This window comes from Hyperolius riggenbachi, chromosome 4, assembly GCF_040937935.1.
Source record: "Hyperolius riggenbachi isolate aHypRig1 chromosome 4, aHypRig1.pri, whole genome shotgun sequence".
NCBI classification, from domain to species: Eukaryota; Metazoa; Chordata; class Amphibia; order Anura; family Hyperoliidae; genus Hyperolius; species Hyperolius riggenbachi.
The window spans coordinates 390,958,384-390,984,937 of record NC_090649.1 but is presented as its reverse complement, the minus strand read 5'-3'; the positions used below and the strand labels follow the sequence as shown (position 1 = coordinate 390,984,937).

Below are 26,554 nucleotides of genomic sequence, written 5' to 3'. Positions count from 1 at the left end.
TTAGAGACCTCATACTGGGGCTCAGTAGCCATTTGGACACATGGTTTTCCAGTGACAATGGTGGCCATAGCACTATCATCCCCCTCCCCCTTCCTTCTCTGTTTTCCAAATCCAAATCCAAAAAAGCTTTATTGGCAGGACCAAATACATTTAGCATTGCCAAAGCAAAACAAAACATTAACATGGGGGGGGGGGGGGGGGTTGTGGGAATAAGGGAAGGATATAGGGAGTTGGGGTATATAGTCCATAGGTGTGTGGATGATGTAAGGGACAGCATGGGGGACTGGGATATACAGTCCATAGGGGGGTATTGGGGGGGGGGGGAATACAGTCCATGTGGTATCATGTTCCTCTCAGTTGGTGGCAGGCTGTGACATATCGGGCAGCTATTTGCACGGTTGTTTCCTCCTCCCCCAGTAGGATGTAGAGTTTCCTCTCCTCATCTGTGGAGGTAAAATCCTGGATGTGGGCGGAGTCTCTGGAAGTGGGCGGTCCTCACAGGTGCATATTTGCTGCAGTGTAGCAGGAAGTGGGCCTCGTCCTCCAAGACCTCCTGGTCGCATTGTCTGCACAGTCTCTCCTCCCGGGGCTTCCATGTCTGTCTGTGCCGCCCTGTCTCTATCTCCAGGCTGTGGGCACTCAGACGGTACAAACTCAATACCTGTCTGTCTTTGTGGAGGTGTAGCCTCTCCAGATATGGAGCCATTGTGTACTCCCTCTGTAGTGATTGGTAGACAGCGAGTTTCTTGGAATTCTTTATGTCACATCTCCATTCCTCTATGTATCGTTCCTTGCAGCTTTCTATAGTCTGTTTTATTTGGGCTTTTTCCTCTCTCTTCCCCTGCTGCCCTCTCTCTCTCTCCTGCGAGTTTGGAAGAAGAAGTTTGCGCAGTGTTCATCCAAAGCGTAGTGTTCAACAACTTTCCCACGCTAGGAGTCAATCCCAAACTATTGAGACAATATGCAACAAACTCTTTGTAGAAGTGGTCATTCATTCTATTTTTTAGACTGCTTAAAGGGGGATATGGATTTGTCCTTTTAAAATAATACCAGTTGCCTGACTCTACTGCTGATCTTGGTGTCTCTAATACTTTTAGCCACAGCCCCTGAACAAGCATGCAGATCAAGTGCTCCGACTGAAGTAGGACTGGATTAGCTGCATGCTTGTTTCAGGTGTATGATTCAGCCACTACTGCAACCAAAGAAATCAGCAGGACTGCCAAGTAACTGGTATTGTTTAAAAGGAAACATCCATATACCTCTCAGTTAAGGTTCCCTTTAATAGTATGTATAATACTGCTTGGAAATTTTGCATAATTTTGTTTGCATCTATTTCCTTTTTTGATGCAACATTTGTCATTTGCCCTTGTCTAATAAACTTTCATGCAATAAAAAAAAACTCAGTTCAGTGTTTTACCCTCATTACCATTCTAATGATCCCATGAAGGTGATTGTGCAATTCCACATGCTGACACCATAGAGAGACACAACCGGACAGTTCCTGGCTCAATTGGCGATTATTCTTCTCAGCTGGTCATTTGCGCACGTTCACCGGCACTTTGTGGACCTTTTTGTGTCCTCACAATTTTGCACTGTGCGGCACATCTCAACCCTCGTCTGTATGCTCCTTCCATTATCCCACACAATGAGATAAGGAGGTTCTGTCTGCTGTCTATACAGTTTTTTCTTTCCATCAAAACTGTAGTCATTTTTTGTGCTAGATCAAGATCTTTGGCCTATTTTTGGCATAACTCTAGAAAATAAAGCTCAGAACATGTCAGTTCCACAATGGTGAACACACGTGGTAGGTGTAAGCATCTGTTATCAGGAGAATCACGTGAATATGTCAAATCAATGACTGCAGAAAACAATATGGAAACAAAAAAAAATACTGCTGAAATGATGAACTTACTTTTCAAACCACAAAGTTAAATTAGTTGTGTGCCTGATCATTTTTAAGAGGTTGGGAGAGTTAACCTCTTTATCTTCTTTAGTCCAAACACTACCGACAAGTTCTGAAGACTGTACAGCCCTGTAAGGAAGAAAACAAACAGGCTTACTAGTAATTCAAGGTTAAAAATGAATTGCAAGAGTTTCCAACTTGATGCACATTTTTATGCAATTTATGTGCAGATTGTCAGACACAGCTGCTGCTAATTTGGATTGGCCCAACTCAAAATGACATACAATTTGGAACACAATTCACATCCTGTCAGAAATATTGGCATCTCTACCAATGACCATGAAAGGAGATGCTGTGTAATGGCAGACGTAGGTTCAAAGCCAGACAAGCAATGAGCAAAGCAAACAATACTCTATAATGCCCACTATACAACAACTTGCACCTGTTCAACTCACTGCAATATGAACAGAAAACACGTGTTCACACAAAAATGCAAGAGCTAGTATGGTTGAGTTGAGCCACAGCCGCTTCCTGTACATAGCAGAATGGCAGTGACCACGGGTTTGTAAGAAATAGGGGACCCAGAGGGAAAAACTGCACACCAGGACCCTTGCTTTTGACTGCTGCTGGGCACAGTGTTCAAATTAGCTACCGCCTCTGCTTGCTTAACTTTAATAAACCTATTTGGTTGTAGGTGTGGATAGCAATTCCTGCTGGGTGCCCCGTTTCTTACAAATGAGTGGCTGCGACCAGTTTACCAAGAGCAGGAAGTGGATATGGGTCTGAGGTTTACCATTGGCCAAATGTGCATGTGAATTTTATGCTGGGGTGACTCATGACCTTTACACAGTTATTACATTTAAATAAAAAGGATAACTGTATGGGCAATAAAAATTAAGGAAACAAATGTATACTGCATTTTTACCAGACTGTAAGGGCTCAAACCCACTAGCAGCCTTTTCTAAGCGTTAGTGATTTGAAAAAGCTTTTGCTAGTGCAATGATATGGTGGACTTGCTCAAGTAGGATCCCACCCATAGCATTACATTAGCAAGAGCTTTTCAAATCACAACTGCTTAGTAACATCCCGATAGTGGGTTCCAGGCCTAATTCTGCTTTTAGAGTGAAGCAGGCCTTTTAGTTGGTAGTACAAAAAGACAAGTATATTTACCAACAGGCTAAATCAGTAGCGGCAAGCATTAAACATCATAGAAATTAACAAAAAATTATACAATGCTAGTTCAGATGATAAAATAGAAATAGATTTTATTTAAAGAAGAATAATAAAAAAGACATCCAGAGACAATACCTGTATAAATCTGATTCTAGTAAAGTCAGCTGTCGAGCTATTTCTATGGGATGTAATGTAAGCAGGTCAAAGGTCTCTATCTGTCCAGGCCTACTAATGTGCCACTCGATGGGAGGAGGCAAGCTCTCAAATGTTATATTGTGGCTAGGTCCATTGGCTTGGGCTTGTTTCTTGCGTTGGATGATCTTTGTAATGGATTCCACCCATTTCTTCATGGCTTTACCTATAAGAAAAACAGGCATTATGATGCCATCGGCTACAACTGTCTGCATAGCTACAATAGCACAACTCTGAAAAGTATCTCTAAACAGAAAACTAAAAATATTCATGAAACAGACAATGCCATCGAGGAAACACTACTAATGGGTTCTCCCAAGTCCAGCCAATGACAATACAACCCAGGAAACACTGCTAATAGGCTCCCCCAAGTCCAGACAATGACAATGCCATCCAGGAAACACTGCTAATGGGTTCCCCCAAGTCCCAGTGAGCAGGTTTCTTAGTGGGATGTTCACTCTGAGCAATGCTTCCAAGACACTGCTATACAATACATTGTAGGGAACTGATGACCTCCTGGCCAAGCAGTGGAAGATCTGTCACACTGCAACAAACAAGAAAAACGAATGTAAAACTGCACACCAAATGAACCTTTCACAAACATGCTGAAAAAGTACCATGTAAAAAAAAAAGGTTACAAGACTTGACAAGATTTACAGCATGCCATAACACTAGCAAAAAGGTCAACATGTACAATATAGACAAGCAGTGACAAACCTGACAAAACAGCACAAATCAGAAAGAAGGGATCACAGAGACAGATGTTGCAGCTAAAGTGTTATGGCCATACTTCTTCCAGCTTTTGAGGAAACGTCAGGCTGTGTGATCCTTTCTTTTAGACTTGTGCTGTTTTGTCAGGGTAATGTCACTGCTTGTCTATATTGTATCCACTGACCTTTTTGACAGTGTGATGGCATGTTGCAAACATTGTCAAGTTACCTTTTTTAAATGGTACTTTTTCAGCATGTTTTTAACAATTTCTCAATTTCTCATTGATTACTACAGTATATAAAAATTTAAGATAATTTGCTGGGCGGTTTTACGTTCATTTTTCTAGCTTGTTGTACAATCTGCCTTACTGAGAGGAGACTTATATTTATAACCAGCACCCTTTATTTAATATATAGATTGCATATAGACAGATGTGCACACCTATCTGTATTTGAAATGATACAGCAATAAACAGTCATTTCATGTTACGGTCAGAAATCAGTAAACTCAAACTTTATACTATAGAAAAAAAAACCATAAGCATAAAAATTTATGTTTTTACCTTGATTTAGTTGTTTAATAAAACTGTGAGTAAAAATATCCTACTTTTACAGTCATGCAACCTATCACTGGCAGCATACCGGCAGGCTTTTTTCTGGAGGGAAGAGGGAGTTCTTCTTTACTGCAGTTGGCTGATGGTGTAATGGTTAAGGGCTCTGCCTCTGACACAGGAGACCAGGGTTCGAATCTCGGCTCTGCCTGTTCAGTAAGCCAGCACTAATTCAGTAGGAGACCTTTGGCAAGTCTCCCTTACAGTGTTACTGCCAATAGAGCGCGCCCTAGTGGCTGCTGCTCTGCTCTGGCGCTTTGAGTCCGCAAGGAGAAGAGCGCAATATAAATGTTATTTGTCTTGTCTTGTCTACTTCATGGTTAACTGATAGCATTGTGGGAAAGGGGGGAGGGGGTTAGATTCTCACAGAGAGGATCCCACAGGTAGAAGCAGGCAAGTGCTGGACAGTTGCACCATGAACATCAATGCCTTCACATAGGCAGGTACGCTGTGCAGTGTCGGGGACACACAGAGCTATGGTTGTCATCCAGCCTGCAGCGGTTACAGGTAACCGTGGTGATAAGTGTGTCACTAGAGCCAGGGATATACCACCTTCAGAGATACGGAGAACTCCTTACATGATGAAACATATAAATAGTTCTTTTGTGCTCCTCATTAAGTTGGCAGTGCCAACAGTCAGTCAACAGTCAATGTTATCATACATTGACTTTCTATAAAGATTAAATTACAATAGCCTTTTTTACAGTTCTTTACACCATTTTATTACTATTTAAAATATATACTTATAGAAAAAATATCACCAGTTACATAGCAAGAAAAAATGTGAAAGGGCTGAACTCTAGCGTTAAAAAGTAGATTAAACCGTCCTACCTCTTACTGTTCCAATAAATTCTTCTAAACGTTCAAGTAGGTCTGCATCTCGTTCAAAGTCATAGAAGTGATGTTCTACCCAATGTCGACATACATTCAGCACTCTGAAAATGATGGAAGGTCTGTGTTAAGCACATGGTATAAAATGCTGTAACAATGATCTATAATCAAAAACACAAGGTGGAGGAGCACTCTTCCATAAGGAGGAACTGACGTGTGCCCAAGCCCCAGATCCCAGTATCCTCAGAAATGTTTGCAAAAAAAAAAAGGCTGGCACCACACAAAAATAGGAAAAAATAAAAGATTAGCTCTTTATTAATTAGTCATTAAAATGACAGCATAGTCAAAAAGTAGGCTCTGGCGGCGACAGCCCGCTGTTTCAAGCTGCTATAGCTCTTTTTCAAGCCACTCAGTCCATAAAACATACATCCATTGACACAAGCTTATATAGAGATCTACACAGTAATCAGCCAATCAATTCAAAATCATGAGCGCCAATCAGTGCGCTACAACGTATAGGCGGACCTATACGCCTATATGTTCTAGTGCAGTGATTTGCCACCTCTGGGATTGCTCAGAAGGCTTTGGGAGCCCGAGTGCTCCGTACAGTGCAGGGCTGTGGAGTCGGAGTCGGAGTCGTGGAGTCGGAGTCGTGGAGTCGGGCAATTTTGGGTGCCTGGAGTCGGAGTCGGAGTCGGGAAAAAATGCACCGACTCCGACTCCTAATGAATTTGTAACTGTAATTAAAATAGAAAATATGATAAAATGTTCTATTTCTCAGATAATAGTCATTAAAAATAATGTATATATACAGTATATATACAGTAATAGCTGTGCTTAGTATACAAAAATGAAATAAACCAATCAAAATTAGTTACTTGTGCTGCTTCAATAAAGCAGTCCACGTATTTTTAAGGTCAGATATACATATCTGATTGTGACTGTATATATGATGTGTACACAGGAATCTCTTATATATACTAAATATCATCTATGCTGTAAGAATAAAGCCTGATGTGTAGCTATGTCACTAATAGAGATGGTCAACAAGATGGAAATAATTCTGCATTGATGCTGATTTATGCAAATGTATGCACTCCCTTTGCTGATGAAATAAAATAATTTGATATGTTATGAAATTTGGTTTGGTGACTACAAATTAAAGGGTAACTGAGACGGATGAAAAGTAAAGTTTTATACATACCTGGGGCTTCCTCCAGCCCCCTTCAGGCTAATCAGTCCCTCACTGTCCTCCACCACCCGGATCTTCTGCTATGAGTCCCGGTAATTCAGTCAGTCAGCGGCTCCACAGCCAGGAACATTCTGCACCTGCGCAATAGTGCTGCACAGGTGTAGTATGCTCCTGGCGGCGGAGTGTGTGCATGCGCACTACGCCTGACTGGCTCAAGTACCTGGACTCATAGCAGAAGATCCAGGTGGTGGAGGAGGACAACGAGGGACTGATTAGCCTGAAGGGGGCTGGAGGTTACCCCAGGTATGTATAAAACTTTAATTTCATCTGTCTCAGGTTTACTTTGTTACACAGTAGTACTATACTCTACATATGCACTCCCCACAGAGCTGCAGGGAATCCACTGAAAATGCTGTGCACATTGAACACAGAGGTGTTGTCTGTTTACAATCTCCTCATTCCCCTGCAGAGTACCTGCACATCATTCTTACATGTACCCACACTTACATTGCCTAGGGCCTGATAGATGTTCTTTGTTCCGGTTTGTACCTTTTACAAGTACTCTTACCAAGGACTAGTTTTAGTCTAAAGGGAATAAATATAGTATTCTACATATCCTTCTCACTTCAGTTGTCTTGTAAAATTCCTAAGCGTTGGCAGTTATGAGACGAATTTCATGTTACATACTTTTAATCAACAAAATTGTAATATGCAAATTAGAGGAGTCGGAGTCGTGGAGTCGGAGTCGGTGGAATCCTAAACTGAGGAGTCGGAGTCGGAGTCGGTGGATTTTTGGACCGACTCCACAGCCCTGGTACAGTGCATGCATGAGCGCACCCTCGCACTGTATGGAGCCGCCTTTCTTGTGGAGCACTTGGTCAGTTGGTCGAATATGTGGACCTGGAGTGACAGCGATGGGAGGACCGGGAGGGGACAGGGAAAGCTTAATAGGACCCACAGCTTTTCCTCTCCATAGGTACGTATCAAATTTTTCCTTTTTTGCTTTAGTATCACTTTAAAAATTATCTACAGTTAAGGCTGGAAGTCAAGCTGTTACTAAATACATGACGATGCCATTACTGAACACCTACTGTAGATAATAAAATTCTACTAACATGCAAATTTTCACTTAAAATTGAGCCAAATCCCTCCCCACCCCACACCTCCAAGTCAGTGGGAATTGTCATGTTTGTAGAATTTAGTGCACATTGTCATCAGTGTTGCCAACTTATCCCTTTAATTACTGACACATCAAATTATACAGGTTTCGTGGCTAGGTAGATGCAGTTAAGACGCTGATTATGTGTAAGAAGCCCCAGAGCCTGTATAACTTAGATGTGTCAGTAATTAAAGGGATGAGTTGGCAACACTGATCGTCATTGCTAATAGTGAACAGGCAAGATGTACCTTAACTGTACAGGCTGTACATATTCTTTCCTAAATCTCTTTAGCTCGGCACTGAGAGGCTGGTCTCCATTTTCCATTGCAATTTTGTCTGCTTCACTTGGTTCGGGCTCTGGAATTTCAAACCTAGGCAAACACACAGAAAACATGTAAACTTCAGGCAATCACAATATATTTTTACCGGGTACATCGCTTGGGTGAAAAAAAGCAGAGCAGCGCAGTAGTGTAATATTTACATACTCCAGTGATGCGTTGTGTCTCTTCTGTTCTTCCCAGCAGCTGCACGCTCTATACTTCCATACCTCCAGTCACATGACATTTATTTGGAGCCTAAGGTATAAAGTCTTTGCTGTCAGGAAGGTCAGAGGAGACCAGAAGCAGCACTGCAGCAGGTAAATATTAAAGGAGAACTGTAGTGAGAGGTATATGGAGGCTGCCATATTTATTTCCTTTTAAGCAATACAAGTTGCCTGGCTAACCTGCAGATCATCTGCCTCTAATACTTTTAGCCCTAGACCCTGAACAAGCATACAGCAGATCAGGTGTTTGACATTTTTGTCAGATCTGACAAGATTAGTTGCATGCTTGTTTCTGGTGTGATTCACACTACTGCAGCCAAATAGCTCAACAGGGCTGCCAGGCAACTGGTATTGCGTAAAAGGAAATCAATATGACAGCCTCCATATACCTCACTACAGTTCTCCTTTAATTTAATTTCAGCGCGCTGGGATTTTTCACCTTATGCATCAGAGCAATGTTCATCTCCCATTCATTCGCTAATAACTTTATCACCACCTATCACAATTTATTGATCTATATCTTGTTTTTTCCGCCACTAATTAGGCTTTCTTTGGGTGGTACATTTTGCTAACAATTTTTTTTTATAAATGCATCTTAACAGGAATATTAAGAAAAAAATGGAAAAATTCATTATTTCTCAGTTTTCGGCCATTATAGCTTAAAAATAATACATGCTACCATAATTGAAGCCTATGTATTTTATTTGCCCGTTTATCTCAGTTATTACACCATTTAAATTTTGTCCCTATCACAATGTATGGCACCAATATTTTATTTGGAAATAAAGGTGCATTTTTTCAGTTTTACGTCCATCACTATTTACAAGCTTATAATTTTAAAAATGTTCATAGTATACCCCTTTCATATGCATATTTAAAAAGTTCAGACCCTTAGGTAACTATATATGTTTGTTTTTTTTAATTGTAATTTTTTTTTCCATTGAAAATTTTATTTGGGTAATTTTTTGGTGTTAGGAAATAAACAGTTAATTTTAAATGTTATAACAGGTGTAAATTTCCTTGAAAAATGTATGTAGATGTAGTTTTACTATTTGGCCACAAGATGGCCACACTGAGGGGTTATTTTTATGACCTCGATTTTTCTGCTGGGGACTTAGATTTGTGAACGGGAACCATGTTCCCGTTCACTGATCTCAGGGCTAGCAGGGAACCGCACAGGGGCACTGCAGCAGAGCAGCCGCCTGGACGTAATGCTCACGTCCGAGCGGCTGAAATGGTTTACTGCTACTCTGCAGATAGGGAGAAGGGGGTTCCCAGGCCTTCCCCCGGTCGCTATAGTTGAGCGGTTTAATTGGAGATTGTTCAATAAATGTTAATCTTAAAGCGGAATATAACCCTGCATTTCAACTTTGCTCTAAAACATTATTTACAGCATATTATATGCAAAAAGCATTTTTTTTACTAGACCAGCATTGGAAGGGTTAAACACAGAGGTTTAAAGTTCTGTGGAGAGATATGCAGAAGTTCAGATAGATACATTCTATTTAGTTAAATGTATCTATTGAGAAATGTTACACACTCTTTGGCTGTCCTCCAGCTCCTTCTCAGTCAGAGACAGTGAGTCACATGCCACACTTAGATACATTTTGTTTACATAAATGTATCTATGTCAGCTTCGGATGCATCTGCAGAAATCTCCAGGAACTTTAAAGCCCTGTGTAACCCTTCCAATGCTGGTCTAGTAAAAAAAAAAAATGCTGGTTGCATATAATATACTGTAAATAATGTTTTAGAGCAAAATTGAAATGCAGGGTTATATTCCGCTTTAAAGAGACTCTGTAACAATTTTTTCAGCCTTAGTTCTTCTATCCTATGAGTTCCTATGCCTGTTCTAATGTGCTGGGGCTTACTGCAGCTCTTCCTAATTACACTGTCTCTGTAATAAATCAATGTATCTTTCCTCTGTCCTGTTTGTCGGGCTAAGGCTTTGATTGTGTGGAATGTGCAGGGCTGCTTGTGATTGGTAGAAGCGATACACACCCTCTGCAGGCCCCCTGCATACTCACACACTATGCTTAGCTGAGCCTATTAGAAGCTGGTTAGTTTGTTTGTAAACATTGCCTAAAACTGTTAATTACAAGCCAGGATTGCAGCAGAGAGTGTCAGAAACAGCACAGAGGGGCACAGGAGAAAATAAGGAATAGAATGGTATGCTTTTTAGTGTAAGAATATTAGAGTACAGATTCTCTTTAATAAACAATATACTGCCTATTTCCTTTTTTTTTGTTGCTGAAACCAGCCCTTATTTCACTAAAGCTAGCCAGCCATTCATGACACATTCCAGTAATTCAACAGAGAAATTATTTCAATAATGTGAATTGATTTGAAATCATTGAAATGAAATAATGTGAAATGTAAATTACTCCTAAAATAAAAGTCAAACTTTAACACCATTATCAGTGATCACCAGCAATTCAAAAAGGAATTTGACTATGTAATCCCATTTGGAAAATAGAACCAATGGCTTTATTTGTGGACATCAGAGTGTGCAAGATTTAATTTTCAATCATATTGGTCAAACTCTTAAAGAGGAACTCTAGTTAAAATTACGTAATTTAAAAAAAAAATGTTTTTACAATATTAATTTAAAAATTATTTAGTCAGGGTTTTCCCATTGTAAAATCTTTCCTCACCTGAATTTACATTCTGAAATTTATCACAGGTGACAACAGCTTCAGTTCTGTCAGGAGATCTCTGTTTGTTTTACAGAGAATTCTCTAGCCAGTGAAAATAATGCCTACTCTCCCAGAATACTCAGATAATTCTGCATCTCTAAACAGCCTAAGCTAAAGGGGCACTATGGCTAAACATTTTAAAATTTAAAATATGTGCAAACATATACAAATAAAAAGAACATTTTTTTCCAAAGTAAAATGAGCCATAAATTACTTTTCTCCGATGTTGCTGTCACTTACAGTAGGTAGTAGAAATCTGACAGAAGCAACAGGTTTTGGACTAGTCCATCTCTTCATGGGGAGGATTCTCAGGGATTTATTTATTTTCAAAAGCAATTAGTGAATGACAATTGCTCTGTCAAACTGCCCAAAAAACTGTAGCGAGCAGGGTAGCTGGACAGCGTCATTGTTTAACCCTCCTGGCGGTTTGGCAAAATCCGCCAGGGGGCAGCAAATACGTTTTTTTTTTAATTTTTTTTTTTTTCATGTAGCGAGACGAGGTCTCGCTACATGATAGCCGCTGCTCAGCGGCATCCCCCCAGCCCCTCCGATCGCCGCCGGCGATCGGAGATCAGGAGATCCCGTTCAAAGAACTGGATCTCCTGGAGGGCTTCCCCCGTCGCCATGGCGACGGGGCGGGATGACGTCATCGACGTCGTGACGTCAAAGGGGACTCCGATCCACCCCACGGCGCTGCCTGGCACTGATTGGCCAGGCAGCGCACGGGGTCTAGGGGGGGGGGGGCGGCTGCGGCAACGCGTATAGCGGCGGATCGGCGGCGATCGGGCACTGCACGCAGCTAGCAAAGTGCTAGCTGCGTGCAGCAAAAAAAAAATTATGCAAATCGGCCCAGCGGGGCCTGAGCGGTGCCTCCCGGCGGCATAGCCCGTGCTCAGCACGGGCTTACCGCCAGGGAGGATAAATCCTTTTTAGGGAATATCTTTATAAAGAATAAAAGCCTTGCTGAGAATCCCCTATGAAGAGATGGACTACTCCAAAACCTGTCACTTCTGTCAGATTTCTACTACTTACTGTAATTGACAGCAACATAGGAGAAAAGTAATTTATGGCTCATTTTACTCTGAGAAAAACATACTTCTTATTTGTTTTTGTTTGCACATATTTTAAATTTTAACCTTTTTCGCCATAGTGCCCCTTAAAGAGACACTGAAGCGAGAATAAATCTCGCTTCAGTGCTTATATTCAGCAGGGGCATGTGTGCCCTTGCTATCCCGCGGCAAAACGGGGGTCCCTTACCTCCCAAATCCCCTCCGTGCAGCGCGGGGATCACTTCCGCATTGAGGCATGGCTAATGGCCGCAGCCCTGCCCTCACACGCGTCTATCAGCGCGTATCTCCGCCTCTCCCCCGCCCCTCTCAGTCTTCCATCGCTGAGAGGGGCGGGGGAGAGGCGGCGATGCGCCGCTGATAGACGGCGCTGAGAGGCAGGGCTGCAGCCGTTAGCCCTGCCTCAACAGCAGCAAAATCTACGACCAAGTTGGTCATAGATTTTGCAGGGGGGGGGGGATTTGGGAGGTAAGGGACCCCCGTTTAGCCGCGTGATAGCGGCGTTTTAGCAGGGGCACACATGCCCCTGCTGAATATAGGCACTGAAGCGAGATTTATTCTCGCTTCAGTGTCTCTTTAAGCATCACTAAAAGGGTGGGCAACATGCCAATCTATGTATAGATATACGTAGTGTTTCTGACTCTGAAACCAGGAAAATGACCATAAAAGTGGGTATACTAAATAATTCAGACAAGACAAGGCTTTATATTGCATTTTCTCCAAGTGGACTCAAAGCGCTTGAGCTGCAGCCACTAGGAGCTCACTCTATAGGCAGTAGCAGTGTTAAGGAGTCTTGCTCAAGGTCTCCTCACTGTATAGGTGCTGGCTTACTGAACAGGAAGAGTCGGGATTTAAACCCAGGTCTCCTGTGTCAGGAGAAAACCCCTAACCATTGCACTTACCCAGAAACTTCCTGGCCACAATTTAATGCATTCTACTATATGTCACTACAGTGCCTCTTTAACCAAGTTTCAGGAACCCTTCTTTATTGAAAAATGAGATACAAAAGGATTGTTTAGTTCTATGAAGACAATACTACAAGCAAAGGTTGGTATTCACACTGTGTAAAGTAAGAAACATACATGCCCAGCAGTTTATTAAATATCTCTTGTAATCTTGCCCCTGTTTTTACAGAGCAGAAATGCGTATCATCGCAGCTGTGCAGTCACTCAGCACAGCACTGCATGCATCTCTACAGAGGTTGCCGACACTTGGATACTTCACGCCACAATTTCTCAGGAATGGAACAGTCACGGTCATAACTATCACGCTGGAGGATAAAGCTGCTGACTCATTCAGGCCGCTTGCCCATAATTATGCTACAATAAACATGGAAACCGCACTTTCCAACCCTCGGCTGCTGCTGCACTCTGTATTAGCAGAGGAGCAGCTGCATCTGTTTCAGGGAATACAAACAGCAGCACTCTGACTACTTCAGTTCTCTAGCAGAGTTCTGGGGAGAATCCCATGCAGCACTGATAAAACATCATTCTGAGGCATCTTGCGCACTACGTGCAATTCCAATTTTTTTATACGATCCGATTTTTGATTCAGATTTTAAAAAAAAAGTACTGCATGCTGCTACTTTTTTAAAAATCTGAATTAAAAATCTGATCGTATAAAAAAAAAAAAAAAAAACAGAATCGCATGCTTTGCACAAGAGGGCTAACATGGACATCAAAACATTCTAACGTGGATCGGTTTAGTTACCCAGGGAAGGTATTATACTTCTTCAGTCAAAGCTGAGTTAATTAACTATCTAGCAAGTAGCGGATTGACAGCGGCTGGGTTTGATAGGCTCAGTTTATTTCTCTTCCTGGGTCACTGGAAACCTTTATGTTCGGATGTGATCACAGATTGTTTTTATTCTTACCTTTCTATGAGAAGGCTCAGAAGTTCCTGTGGTTTGCAGAAAGATCTATAAGTTGTAAGAAATGTTCGCACAAAGTTGGGGTCTAGAAGGGCAAAAAGGGGAAACCCATTAACGGTCCCAATGCATTTCACGTGAGAACATCAAACAATCATTCCTATAATTCATGCTATTTCAACCTACATGGGAAGTTTGTGTAGGTCAGGCAGTTAAATTATCTGGTCTGTGGTAAAGATTACCTGTCATATGACTTATAAGGAGGTGTTCACAGTAGAGAGAAATATTTCAGGTTTCTTCTGCTGAGTGGACAGGCACTGTTGCCCAAACCAGTAACAAGCTATTCCCCCTCCTGCCTGGGAATGCAGTGCATATAAAAGCTTATGAGCAACACATTTTATTCACAGCATAAAAGAAGTACATTTAAGGTCAAAGGAAAAGGATTAATTTGGTCATTCTGATATTGTGATTGTGTCAATTCTACTCAGTGGTCCATTTTAAAGGGAACCTAAACTGAGAAGGATATGGATTTTTCCTTTTAAAATAATACCAGTTGCCTGACACTCCTGCTGATCCTGTGTCTCTAAAGGCTGCCATACACTGGTCGATTTGCCATGAGATCGAACAACAGATAGATCCCTCTCTGATCGAATCTGATCAGAGAGGGATCGTATGGCTGCCTTTACTGCAAACAGATTGTGAATCGATTTCAGCATGAAACCGATCACAATCTGTGGAGCTGCCGCCGCCCGCCAGCTATACGTTACCTGCTCCGGCCGGCGCGAGTCCCCCGGTCTCCGCTGTCTCTTCTCCGCTGGGGTCCGGGTTCCGGACCGGCTGGCTTCACTTCACGTCCGGGGAAGTTTAAACAGTAGAGGGCACTCTACTGTTTAAACTTCCTGCCGGGACAGGAAGTAGCCAGCCGGTCCGGAACCCAGCGGAGAAGAGACAGTGGAGAGAGCGGGGACTCGCGCCGACCGGAGCAGGTATGTATTGCCACTAACGTCGGGCAGTCGAACGCCACCATCGACGCACTCCCGACTCGCCGGCGATCGAGGGAAATCTTCCGCACGGACGGGACAAGAATCGTAGGGAACGATCAATTTCGGACGGAAATCGATCGTTCAGTCAGCTTTTGCGCGACGATTTCACAGCCGATTTGATCACAGTGATCGAATCAGCTGTATATCGGCGGGAAAATCTTTACGTGTATGGGCCCCTTAATACTTTTAGCCACAGCCCCTCAACACTCATGCAGATCAGGTGCTCTAACTGAAGTCAGACTGGATTAGCTGCATGCTTGTTTCAGGTGTCATTCAGCTACTACTGCAGCCAAAGAGATCAGCAGGACTGCCAAGCAACTGATATTGTTTAAAAGGAAACCTCCATATCCCTCTCAGTTTAGGTTCTTTTTAAGGATTGGTTAAAGCAGTAAAATTGAAAACCAAAAAGATAATAATCTAGCTAGATGTACACATGTATCTACTGCCTCACACCCATCATAAACCCCCCAAATGAGAGCATCTTATTGAGGCCTTGCTCAGGCTAGCTTTAAAACCAGGAATTTTACCTGCAATCGCTAAGCTGAAAAAACATCTACTTAATGGCAACAAAAACCATATAATGGACTACTATATAAACATCCAATGTTAACTCTAGTGGCCGTCTGGACACATGTCCAGAAACAGTCATCTTTAACAGTGGCTGTCTGCTCTCCTTGAACAATGTACCAGAAATAAATTGGAGCAGTGAGCAAATGATGAATGAATGTAGATGCAGGGTTAGTGCCAGCGCTTGCAGTCCAATCAATACAGTGGTGTACAAGATACAGAGGCGCCAAAAGAATAAAAGGTAATTAAATGAACTTAAAAAACCAACTGGTTAAACAGAGGAGGCAGCGGTGGTCTTACCCCCTCCAAACAGACACAGGCAAGGACTGCGATTCAGACAGTCAACAATTTATTCGGAACTCCAAAAAACAATGCAACGCGTTTCACGGGCCATACATCCCGCTTCCTCAGGCAAAATACAGTAGGAGTCACAGCATCTGTATTATATCAGCGAGCTCGGCGCCTCTGCAGAGGCGCCGAGCTCGCTGATATAATACAGATGCTGTGACTCCTACTGTATTTTGCCTGAGGAAGCGGGATGTATGGCCCGTGAAACGCGTTGCATTGTTTTTTGGAGTTCCGAATAAATTGTTGACTGTCTGAATCGCAGTCCTTGCCTGTGTCTGTTTGGAGGGGGTAAGACCACCGCTGCCTCCTCTGTTTAACCAGTTGGTTTTTTAAGTTCATTTAATTACCTTTTATTCTTTTGGCGCCTCTGTATCTTGTACACTACATTGAGTCCACCCTGGGTGGAGGGTTGTTACCCTATCTTCCTGTCTACAGAGAGCGACTTTTTATTCCTGAGTGGGGTCAGGATTGTTCTCCCCACCTGCCTATACAGTGGTTGCCTATTGGTAACCCTGGTTTGTGAGTATAATTTTAACTTCTCATTTATTTTGTTGTCCCCAAGACGAATTACACTATTGGGGCTCTTGGTGTCCCTCTGCTTTATTTAATCAATACAGTGGAGTCAGGCATACTCGTTCTGAGTCACTAACTCAAACTATCAAATGAGCAGACAATAATAATGCATATTCCACACAAATCTGTAGTGGTGTAGCTACGAAGCGATGGGCCCCAAAGCAAGTTCTTACATTGGGCCCTCTCAAGCATGCTCTGCATAGACCACAAAAGTCTGCCAAGGACAGCTGTGGAGTCTGAGAGGTATAATCAGGAGAGGAGAACAGTTTGTTAATAATTACCACTATTCAAAGCACAAGGTGATCATCACAAGCATAGCACCAGTGCTAATACAGCAGTGGCAGGAGGGCCCCCAGGGCAGTCACAACATTCTGAACAATTCAGGTAGGTATTACTGTAGAACAGTCACACACCAAGTAAATAAAAACAAAAACTCTTGCAGCCCTCTTAAGGTGGCCATACACACGTTAGCTTTATTTCATCATCAGATAGATTTCTGATCTATCTGATGTGTTTAGGAACATGTTTTACTAGAAACAGATTTCCAATACATTTCAGTATGAAATCTATTGAAAATCGATCTGATGGCATTTTTTTTGCTATCAGATTTTCATTAGGTCCAATGCAAAATGATAAGCAATCTCAACAGATCGACCTAGATTTTTTTCAGCATGTCAGATCGATTGAAATCGACCGAAATCGGATGAAAATTGATTTGCGATCGATCAGCCGATCAGCTCAGTATATGGGCCCCTTTACAGTTCTATACATTTTCATATTTGATGCAACTGTTCCAAGCATATTCCCTGGAAAGTCAGTCACATGACAGAGGAAACACTTCAGAAAACAGGCAGCTGTTATCCAGCTAGTGATCATCTCTCACTACCAAGCACAGCATTTTACTGTTACCATATCTTGCCAGTGTGTTTATATCAAAACCTCTAAATCACATTATTTTAACTGGAATTACAATTTCTCTCAGTTTTTTTTTTTTTTTTTTTATTAACCCTGTTAGGAAAAAAAAACTATGGAAGGTGTGGGAAATGTAAATGAATCCTTGCACTCTGTGCATAAAGGAACCACAAGCAATTCAGTAAGCCAAGCAGCATCGTTCTCTGGCACAGAAACATTACTACAAACCCAGCCATTCAGGTAATATACTAAAACTGAAAATCCAAAATGCTTTTTTTATGAGAAATTCCCAAAACACTGAACACTGCAAGTTACAATGTATTCCATACTATGTGCATTACATAACAATAAGTCTGACATTGGGAAAGAGCTTGTAAATGCAACCACAAATATTTTGGCACATTGTGTCAATAACAATTATACAAATGAATGTGCATAAATTCCATGCTCCATTTTGCATTGTAGAAATACATTCAGTCATTATTTATTCGTCTAATGCAGGCATGGGCAAACTTGGCCCTCCAGCTGTTAAGGAACTACAAGTCCCACAATGCATTGCAGGAGTCTGGCAGCCACAGTCATAACTCATAAAGGCAAATGAATCGTGGGACTTGTAGTTCCTTAACAGCTGGAGGGCCAAGTTTGCCCATGCCTGGTCTAATGCTATATTGTGCTAAACTTCTAATCACATAACCACATCATAAAAGGAAAAAACACACAAATAAAAATGTAGGCTATTTGTGCACAGAACCAGTTTTAAAGCGGACCAGAACTCAGAACTTCCTCTCTGCTCTAAAAAATACACAACAGCATAATAACCTTTAAAGAAAAACATTTCTTTGACACAGCTGATACAAATCCTGCAATAAATCCGCAATGTTTCTACTTCCTGCTTTCATAGAAGCAAACATATTGTTAACATACTGTGTTTACCAATTAGCTTATTTGCCGTGGCAGTCAGCTGACACAGGTGAGAGGGCAAATTACGTGTGATTAGGCACAGATGAGGGGGGAATTAGACAGGCTACACTCTCTAAATACATACAAGGTAGATTTCTCTCTGTTTTCCTTCTGTCCTGTGCAAGAGTTCAGGTCCACTTTAAAGGGGAACTGAAGTAAGAGGTATACAGAGGCTGCCATATTTATTTCCTTTTAATCAATACCAGTTGCCTGGCAGCCCTGCTGGTCTATTTCTCTGCCGTGGTATCTGAATAACACCAGAAACAAGCATGCAGCTAGTCTTGTCAGATCTGACATTAATGTCAGAAACACCTGATCTGCTGCATGCTTGTTCAGGGGCTATGGCTAATAGTATTAGAGGCAGAGGATCAGCAGGAGGGCTTAGATGGAAATAAATATGGCAGCCTCCATATCCCTTTCACTTCAGTTGTCCTTTAAGCTACATTCTGAAGCTAGACTATTGTTGTTTTAAATTATTATTTCTGATAATTTCAGGTGAAAGTTTTTGAAGTATAGTTGTAACAGGCAGACTGATTGAGACAGCACTGTGATGCACACAGAAATGTCACCTCTGTATTTACAATACAAGCTGTCTTTGTTACAAACAGCAACATGTATGGTATTTTACATAACAGGAACTGCAGCTAGTTTTTCGTTACAGAGTGTATTTTTTACATTGAAAAACGTGTCTGCTGACATTTTGAGCGGGGTGCCCAACTCTGTATTTATATGTATGTATGTCTTTTTTATACATGTTAGTTATATGTTTGAATAAAATTATATATATATATTTACAGTTCGGTATACTTCTCTCTGTGGTCCACTTTCTCCAGTTTATTTTTGTACTTCTAGGTAGGGATCCAGCGGACTTATTGCTGTGTCTTTTTAATTTATTGTGTGGTATAACAACAGAGGCGCCAAGTAGAGTAAAATTAGTTAAAATTGTTAAAAAGGGGGAAGTGGGTGGACTCACCTCCCTTCTGAAAAAATGGCCAGACAACGGGCAGGTTACTTCAAGTTTAAAGTAACATTTATTATGAGCTCCAAAAGTGCAACGCGTTTCACGAGCAACAGTCCCGCTTCTTCAGGCAAACAATTTTTGGAGGGAGCAAAGTCGGGTCAAGAGCCAGATATAGTGCCTCGGTTATGTTATACCACATAATTGTTTAGTCCACCCTTGTTGGAGGGGTGTATCCCCATTTCCTTCTATCTACAGAGAGCGACTTCTTAACCCTGAGCGGGGTCAGGTTACAATTCTCCCCGCCTGCTTATTTAGTGGTTGCCTTGGAGCCATCCTTATGAGTATAACCATTGTGTGTGTTTGCATCAGACATCACCTCATTAACATACTACACCATATCGGGCTCTCGGTTCTACCCCTTTCTTTCAAGCTTTTTCATTTATTGGCTTGTCTGTACCATGTATAACCTCTACTGCAGTGTGTTTTCTTCTATATCAAATACAATATAGAAGTGTAGAAGAATTTTGAACTAAAGAATTTATTGCACACCTCTTACATTAAGTTATTTTTTTAACCGGTTTCATACAAGAGTGACATTATTAGACCCTGGTAAATAAAAGAATAGAGCGCTCTGAGTGTCAACAATAAAGGCTGGCATCCGCCCTCCTAGCCAGGACAGACCTCACCTGATGTATGGTGACCATCTAGAATGATAAGCCAAAAAGGACTTTGTCCCTCTTACGCTGAGGACCAGGCTTGCGATCACTCCAGCCACATCCGGGTCACCAGCACGTAGGAGCAGTCAGCTGGCAGCGGTGATAGGTGTCGGCGTTAATCATGCAAGGCAGTGTGCGCGTGACGCTGCTCTCTCACTCCGTACAATGCAAGGAAGGAGCAGTGGCTATCGCATGGTCACTGAAAAAGTTTTTTGCAAGCAGTACTGGAGCATAGCGGCGATATGGGAAGTAATATATTAAAGGAACAATAGGGTACATGACAAAAACACTTTATTGTGCATAAAGGAGGTATAAAATGATAAAAGACGACGCGTTTCACAGATAAGCCACTTTCTGTTTCATCAGGTCAGTGATTTTCTGTTTCATCAGGTCGATATTATTTTATACCTCCTTTATGCACAATAAAGTGCTTTTGTCATATACCCCATTGTTCCTTTAATATGTTACTTCCCATATCACCGCAGCGCTGCTCTCCAGCACTGCGTGCGATGACCTTTCTCAGTGACCATGCGATAGCCACCCCTCCTTTCTTGCTTAGTACAGAGTGAGAGAGCACCGTCATGCGCACACTGCTCTTGATGATTCATGCCTGGCCACCAACCCTGGACACTGTTTGGCTGATCCTTCTATGGTCACATACATCAGGTGAGCACTGACCTGGCTAGAAGGGCGGATGCCATCCTTGATTGTTGACACTCAGAGCGCTCTATTTGTTTATCTAAAAACAGTGTTCCAGGGGATATCTTTAGAGCTGCCTAACTCCAGGATCGCACCATAGGGGGATTTTTCCTCACTCCCCGCATTGCTGATTATCAGACCCTCACAGCATAAACACTGGACAGCATCTGCTTTTTGGGCGTTTTTGTCCAACATATATACAGTAGGGTCCCGGTTATCTGGAACTTGCAACCAACCAACACAAATCGCTGGCAGTACTCACAATAATGAACGCCAACTTCTCTGTAGGCTGTTTGTAGGCTCTGATGTGCTTAAAGGCTGCGTTTCATGGCTCCCTCAAGGTTAATATATTTTAAAGTACTGTAAGTTAACATAATGTTCATGGTATCTACAGTATGTATATAAAGTGGTATGGTATGTGTATAGTACTGTATTAGCCAGGCCTATTTTTAAAGAGACTCTGTAACAAAAATTGCATCCTGTTTTTTATCATTCTACAAGTTCCAAAAGCTATTCTAATGTGTTCTGGCTTACTGCAGCACGTTCTACTATCACCATCTCTGTAATAAATCAACTTATCTCTCTCTTGTCAGACTTGTCAGGCCTGTGTCTGGAAGGCTGCCAAGTTCTTCAGTGTTGTGGTTCTGCTATGAACTCCCCCATCCAGGCCCCTCTCTGCACACTGCCTGTGTGTTATTTAGATTAGTGCAGCTTCTCTCTGTTCTATTATCTTTTACAAGCTGGATAAATCCTCCTCTGAGCTGGCTGGGCTTTCACATACTGAGGAATTACATACAGGCAGAGCTGTCTGCACTCTGCAGGAAGAAATAGCCTGACACTTCAGTGGAAGATAGCTGCAGGGGGAAAGAAACACACATATGATCTCTTGAGATTCAAAAGGAAGGATGTATACAGCCTGCTTGTGTATGGATGTATTTTCTATGTGTGGACATACTGTACATCAATCTACTTCCTGTTTTGGTGGCCATTTTGTTTGTTTATAAACAAACTTTTTAAAACTGTTTTTAACCACTTTTAATGCGGCGAGGAGTGGCTAAATTGTGACAGAGGGTAATAGGAGATGTCCCCTAACGCACTGGTATGTTTACTTTTGTGCGATTTTAACGATACAGATTCTCTTTAATGGAGTCTCAAGTAACCAGAAAGAACGCTTGTCCGGCATTTATTTATTTATTGTATTTATAAAGCGCAACATATTACACAGCGCTGATCCCCGTCTGTGCCAGATAACCGAGACACTACTGTATATTTACACGTTCCGCACTGCAGAGCCTTTATAATGCACAGCTGGAGACATTTTGCTGACAAACCGGATAATGAGCAAAACTACGTATTTTTAGTAAAGGACAAATTTTATGCAAGTCCAACAATAAAACCCGAGGAGGGATTTCATAAGTCTGAGCATTTGTTTCTTCTCCAATGCAGCAATTTATAGATAACAGAAAACAATACTGTGACCTACAATTAGCTCTAAACAATCTGCCTTGAATTCCTCAAGAAAGGAAACAGGCTTCATGCTGACGCACAAGTGCTATTTTTGCATACAAAGAGAGGACCAGAAATAGATCTCCTCAGACTCTGAGAACAATACTTGTGAGGAGAGAGTCAGGACCCAAACATCACAGTGGAGAGTAAATTAATTACGAAGGACAAGATAACAGACGGGTCATTTCCTCCTCCTGGAGCTGCAGACTCTGCTCATTAGGACTACAGCAAGGCTGTGGTTTCTAATAGTACAGCATATCTGTGGGTGAGCTTTGTTTTGTGTTGGCGGTGGGAGGGTGAGAACCTCATCTTCCGTTATCGTCACTCTGAGCCGTGCCAAGAAGTCAACTTTTACGGCAAACTTGGAGAATACGACATTTGTCTTGGGAGTGTGCCACAAAGTTATTTTTAAAGGATTAGACATAGGCTAAAACATCTATCTACTGAAGCTGCATCTGTATTGCAGCACACTGGACAGAATGAATAGCTATCTACTGAAGCTGCATCTGTATTGCAGCACACTGGACAGAATGAATAGCTATCTACTGAAGCTGCATCTGTATTGCAGCACACTGGACAGAATGAATAGCTATCTACTGAAGCTGCATCTGTATTGCAGCACACTGGACAGAATGAATAGCTATCTACTGAAGCTGCATCTGTATTGCAGCACACTGGACAGAATGAATAGCTATCTACTGAAGCTGCATCTGTATTGCAGCACATTGGACAGAATGAACAGCTATCTACTGAAGCTGCATCTGTATTGCAGAACACTGGACAGAATTAAATATATGACCAGCAGAAACAATCTGAATACATGGAGTATGTTGGAGTAGGAGAAATCCCAGGAGCCAGGTAGCCAATGCTCCTTAAGAATTACAGCTGGCGCCTTACTTTCAAGATTTTCTTTAATTGCTGTCAGTGAAGCCAACTCTAATTTCCTGCATTCCACATTAATTTATACTTGGCCTACAATCTAAGTCAGCTTCCAAAAATTTATCTGATCCATAGAGAGAGGGTGAGGTTAGCTTTTAATTTCCATTTGAGTTACCATCTCATGCTCATGGAGTGCTGTCACTGAGCAGATGCGATACAGCTTAAAGGAAACCTTAAGTGAGAGGGATAGGGAAGCTGACATTTAATTTTAAACAATACCAGTTGTCTGGCAGCCCTACCTCTAATACTTTCAACTGTAGGCCCTTAACAAGCATGTAGATCAGATGTACGCTTCATGCTTGTTTGAGGTTTGTGATTCAGACATTACAGATGCCAAGATGCCAGAATGATCAGCAGGACTGCCAGGCAACAACTACTGTTTAAAAGGAAATAAATATTGCAGCCTCCATATAACCCTCGCTTCAGGTTCCCTTTAAAGCCAGCCCAAACTTAAAACTGACCATGCTCGCATAATAATCAATATTAGATTTTAATATGAAATCCTGTTTTTTTTTCTTTTCAGTATAAACACTCATTAACTACTGTAATTGGAGGCTGAAGCTTTCCCCCCACCCCTTCCTGCTGAGGCAGAAGTTTGCTTTTTGCCTTTTTCCATGCCTTTGCGTTTTTTTTGTTTGTTTTTTTCTATAATTGAGCGTTTTGCATTTTTAAAGATGGGGGAAGGTTGAATTTGATGCAGCAACCCACTTATCAAAAATGCATTTTAGTTCCTCTTTAAAGTGAACCTTAAGTCAGGGAAAAAAAATAAGTTTTACTCACCTGGGGCTTCTACCAGCCTCCTGCAGCAGTCCTGTGCCCTCGCAGCCACTCACTAATCCTCTGGTCCCCCTCTGCCAGCTAGTTTCGTTTTTGCCGACAGGTCCGTCAGGACTGGCCACGCGTAGCTTTTTCCGCATTCCCGACTGCAATTAGCGATATTGCGGGCCGCAACGCGTACAAAAATACGCCCGCAATAGCGCTAATTACAGTCGGGAATGCGGAAGAAGCTACGCATGGCCAGTCCTGACGGGCCTGTCGGCAAAAACGAAACTAGCTGGCAGAGGGGGACCAGAGGATTAGTGAGTGGCTGCGAGGGCACAGAACTGCTGCAGGGGGCTGGTAAAAGCCCCAGGTGAGTAAAACTCATTTTTTGTTTTCTGGCTTAAGTGTCTCTTTAAATGAGGAAGATCAGAACTTTTATCAAGTTTTTACAGTTGTCCAAGAGCTGGTTAACACTGAGAGCTAATGCAGTGTCGCCCTATGAGTGCGTTCTCACAGCAGCGTTTCGTTTCTTAGAAAATCGAAATCTTGCTTTGTGTAACATTTTTAGATTCTGCTCAAAAATATGCAAAAGCATCACTTTGCGATCTTACAATGCAGTTTTCAATCACTAAGGAGTTATCGATTGTGTTTTGCAGTGTGAACTAAGCCTAAGGCTAGCTGCACTCACATCGATTTTTGTGGCCTAATTGATCACTTTGAATAAACTGGCCAGGAAGCCATCACCGCTCACAATGTTAGACTAATCAACTTTTGCCCAATTTATTGAACATGTTGAAAAATATCCCTTGTGAGTGTCAATGGCCCTAAAGCGCTGCATGGCACTGAGCGGTATAACATTGAGTAAACAAGGTGGAAGAAATGGTCATTAATAATCAATCGATTTTTATTGAAAGTGTAATTGATTGCTTGTCGTATCTGGTTGTTATTAACCCAAGTCTGGCTAGCATTAGCCCCACTTCCTTTCCTAGTGACTGCTGTCAAAGAGAACAGGAAGTAACGGGTAATCCTGAAATAAAACAGGAAGTAATAAATTAAATTACAGTAGAATCCCTTTATAATAAACTTCAGGGACCAGGAAAAGTAGTTTACTGTATCAGAAATGGTCATACATTGTATATTTAAACAGATGCATTTGCTGAGACCTGAGGACTGAGTTTACTATATCCAGAGGCTTAATATATCCGTTTACTACTGTAGAGATTCTACTGTAACATAAAAAGTGGATCTTTCTTAGTTATCGGAATCTTGCTGTGTGGCTTGAAACTAGAAAGCAGTAATCGCTATTGCAATCACTGAGCGTTTTTGGTAGAAATTTTTGATGTGTTTTTCAAAGCTGAAAATCGCTTTGTACAGCAATTGAAAAGCACTTCTGCAGCCATGTATACTCCATATTGAAGCGCAAATGCTCCAAAAATGCTGCAGGTACCAGAATGCGCATGCGCAGTACGATGCAACTGGAGAAGGAGACCAGCAAAGGATCGAAAAGGCCCAGGAGGATGGGGAGGGAACCCATGGCCGGAAGAAAGCCAAGTACATATAAATGTTTTCATTTTTTAGCCTGAGGTACACTTTAACCTAGTGCTTTTGAAATCACCAGCGATTCCAAAATGTTGCTGAAAACGCTCTAGTGGGCCAGTTAGCAGAAATAGATATGCTGTGCCATACGCCCTCCATTATACATAACTGTGTTTGAAGTAAGATACAGGTAATCTGCGTGATCTGGTTTTTCTTGTATTCCTGTATTGTCGTATTGCTGTATGTCACCCTAAATATTGTCTGTAACCTAAATGAATGCCCAGCGCTGCGTAATATGTTGGTGCTTTATAAATACAATAAATAATATCTAAATAAATTTCAAAGCGCAAGATGGCAGCCCTGATGAAACAGATTACACATTCTGCAACTATATTCAGCAAAAGGGAAATAACAGTGTGCATGAGTAAGGCCTGTTTCCACTACACGCACATTGGATGCAGAAAAACTGACTCCACTGAATGCCTATGGGAAAATCTGCACCAGAAAAATCGCGTTTAGTGGAAACAGGCCCATAGACATTCATTGGAGTCAGTTTTTCTGCATCCAATCTGCATGTAGTGGAAACAGGCCCTAACAATGTTGTTTACTGGTACTTATGTAGATCATGGAAGACATGGGAACAGGTGGGTTAAAGTTTGGTTCAGGTTTGTTTGAATGCAGCCTTAAGCACATGACTTATGGTAGGGAAAACTGTTAGTTGAATTTATTGTTCTTGTTATGATGTCAACATTTGTAAAATTATCATTACTAGACTTTTCAATGTGTGCATCCACTTGCGTCACACTATAATCTGAATGTATATAACGTACTGCAATAACAAAAATAAAACTATGCTCCTCATGCCTTTAAGGCTTTTGATCTAGGAAATGTCAGTGCATTGGTGTCAGTTAGTGTGGGTGTAGCCATGTTAGAACAGTGCAGTTCATTGTCGGTTAGTTTTAGGACAAACTATTGATTAAAATGCAACAATAACGGACCATGAAAAATTCAATGGGCTACTCAGTGAATAAAAAGATTTCTAAAATTAAGCTTTAGACTTCTCAAAGTGACCAATTGCAAAAAATTA

General features: G+C 41.7%; 1 protein-coding gene across 1 annotated transcript in view; it reads right to left on the bottom strand.

The window, feature by feature from the left end:
- SOS1 (SOS Ras/Rac guanine nucleotide exchange factor 1) overlaps positions 1–26,554 on the bottom strand; it is a 156,909-nt gene that overhangs the window by 20,398 nt on the left and 109,957 nt on the right. Inside the window, exons 11-15 of the mRNA XM_068232174.1 lie at positions 13,952–14,033; positions 8,020–8,142; positions 5,421–5,524; positions 3,212–3,434; positions 1,913–2,032 (exon numbers count right to left, since the gene is read on the bottom strand). Of these exons, the coding sequence (XP_068088275.1) occupies positions 1,913–2,032; positions 3,212–3,434; positions 5,421–5,524; positions 8,020–8,142; positions 13,952–14,033 (652 nt within the window). The remainder of the gene's footprint in view (positions 1–1,912; positions 2,033–3,211; positions 3,435–5,420; positions 5,525–8,019; positions 8,143–13,951; positions 14,034–26,554) is intronic.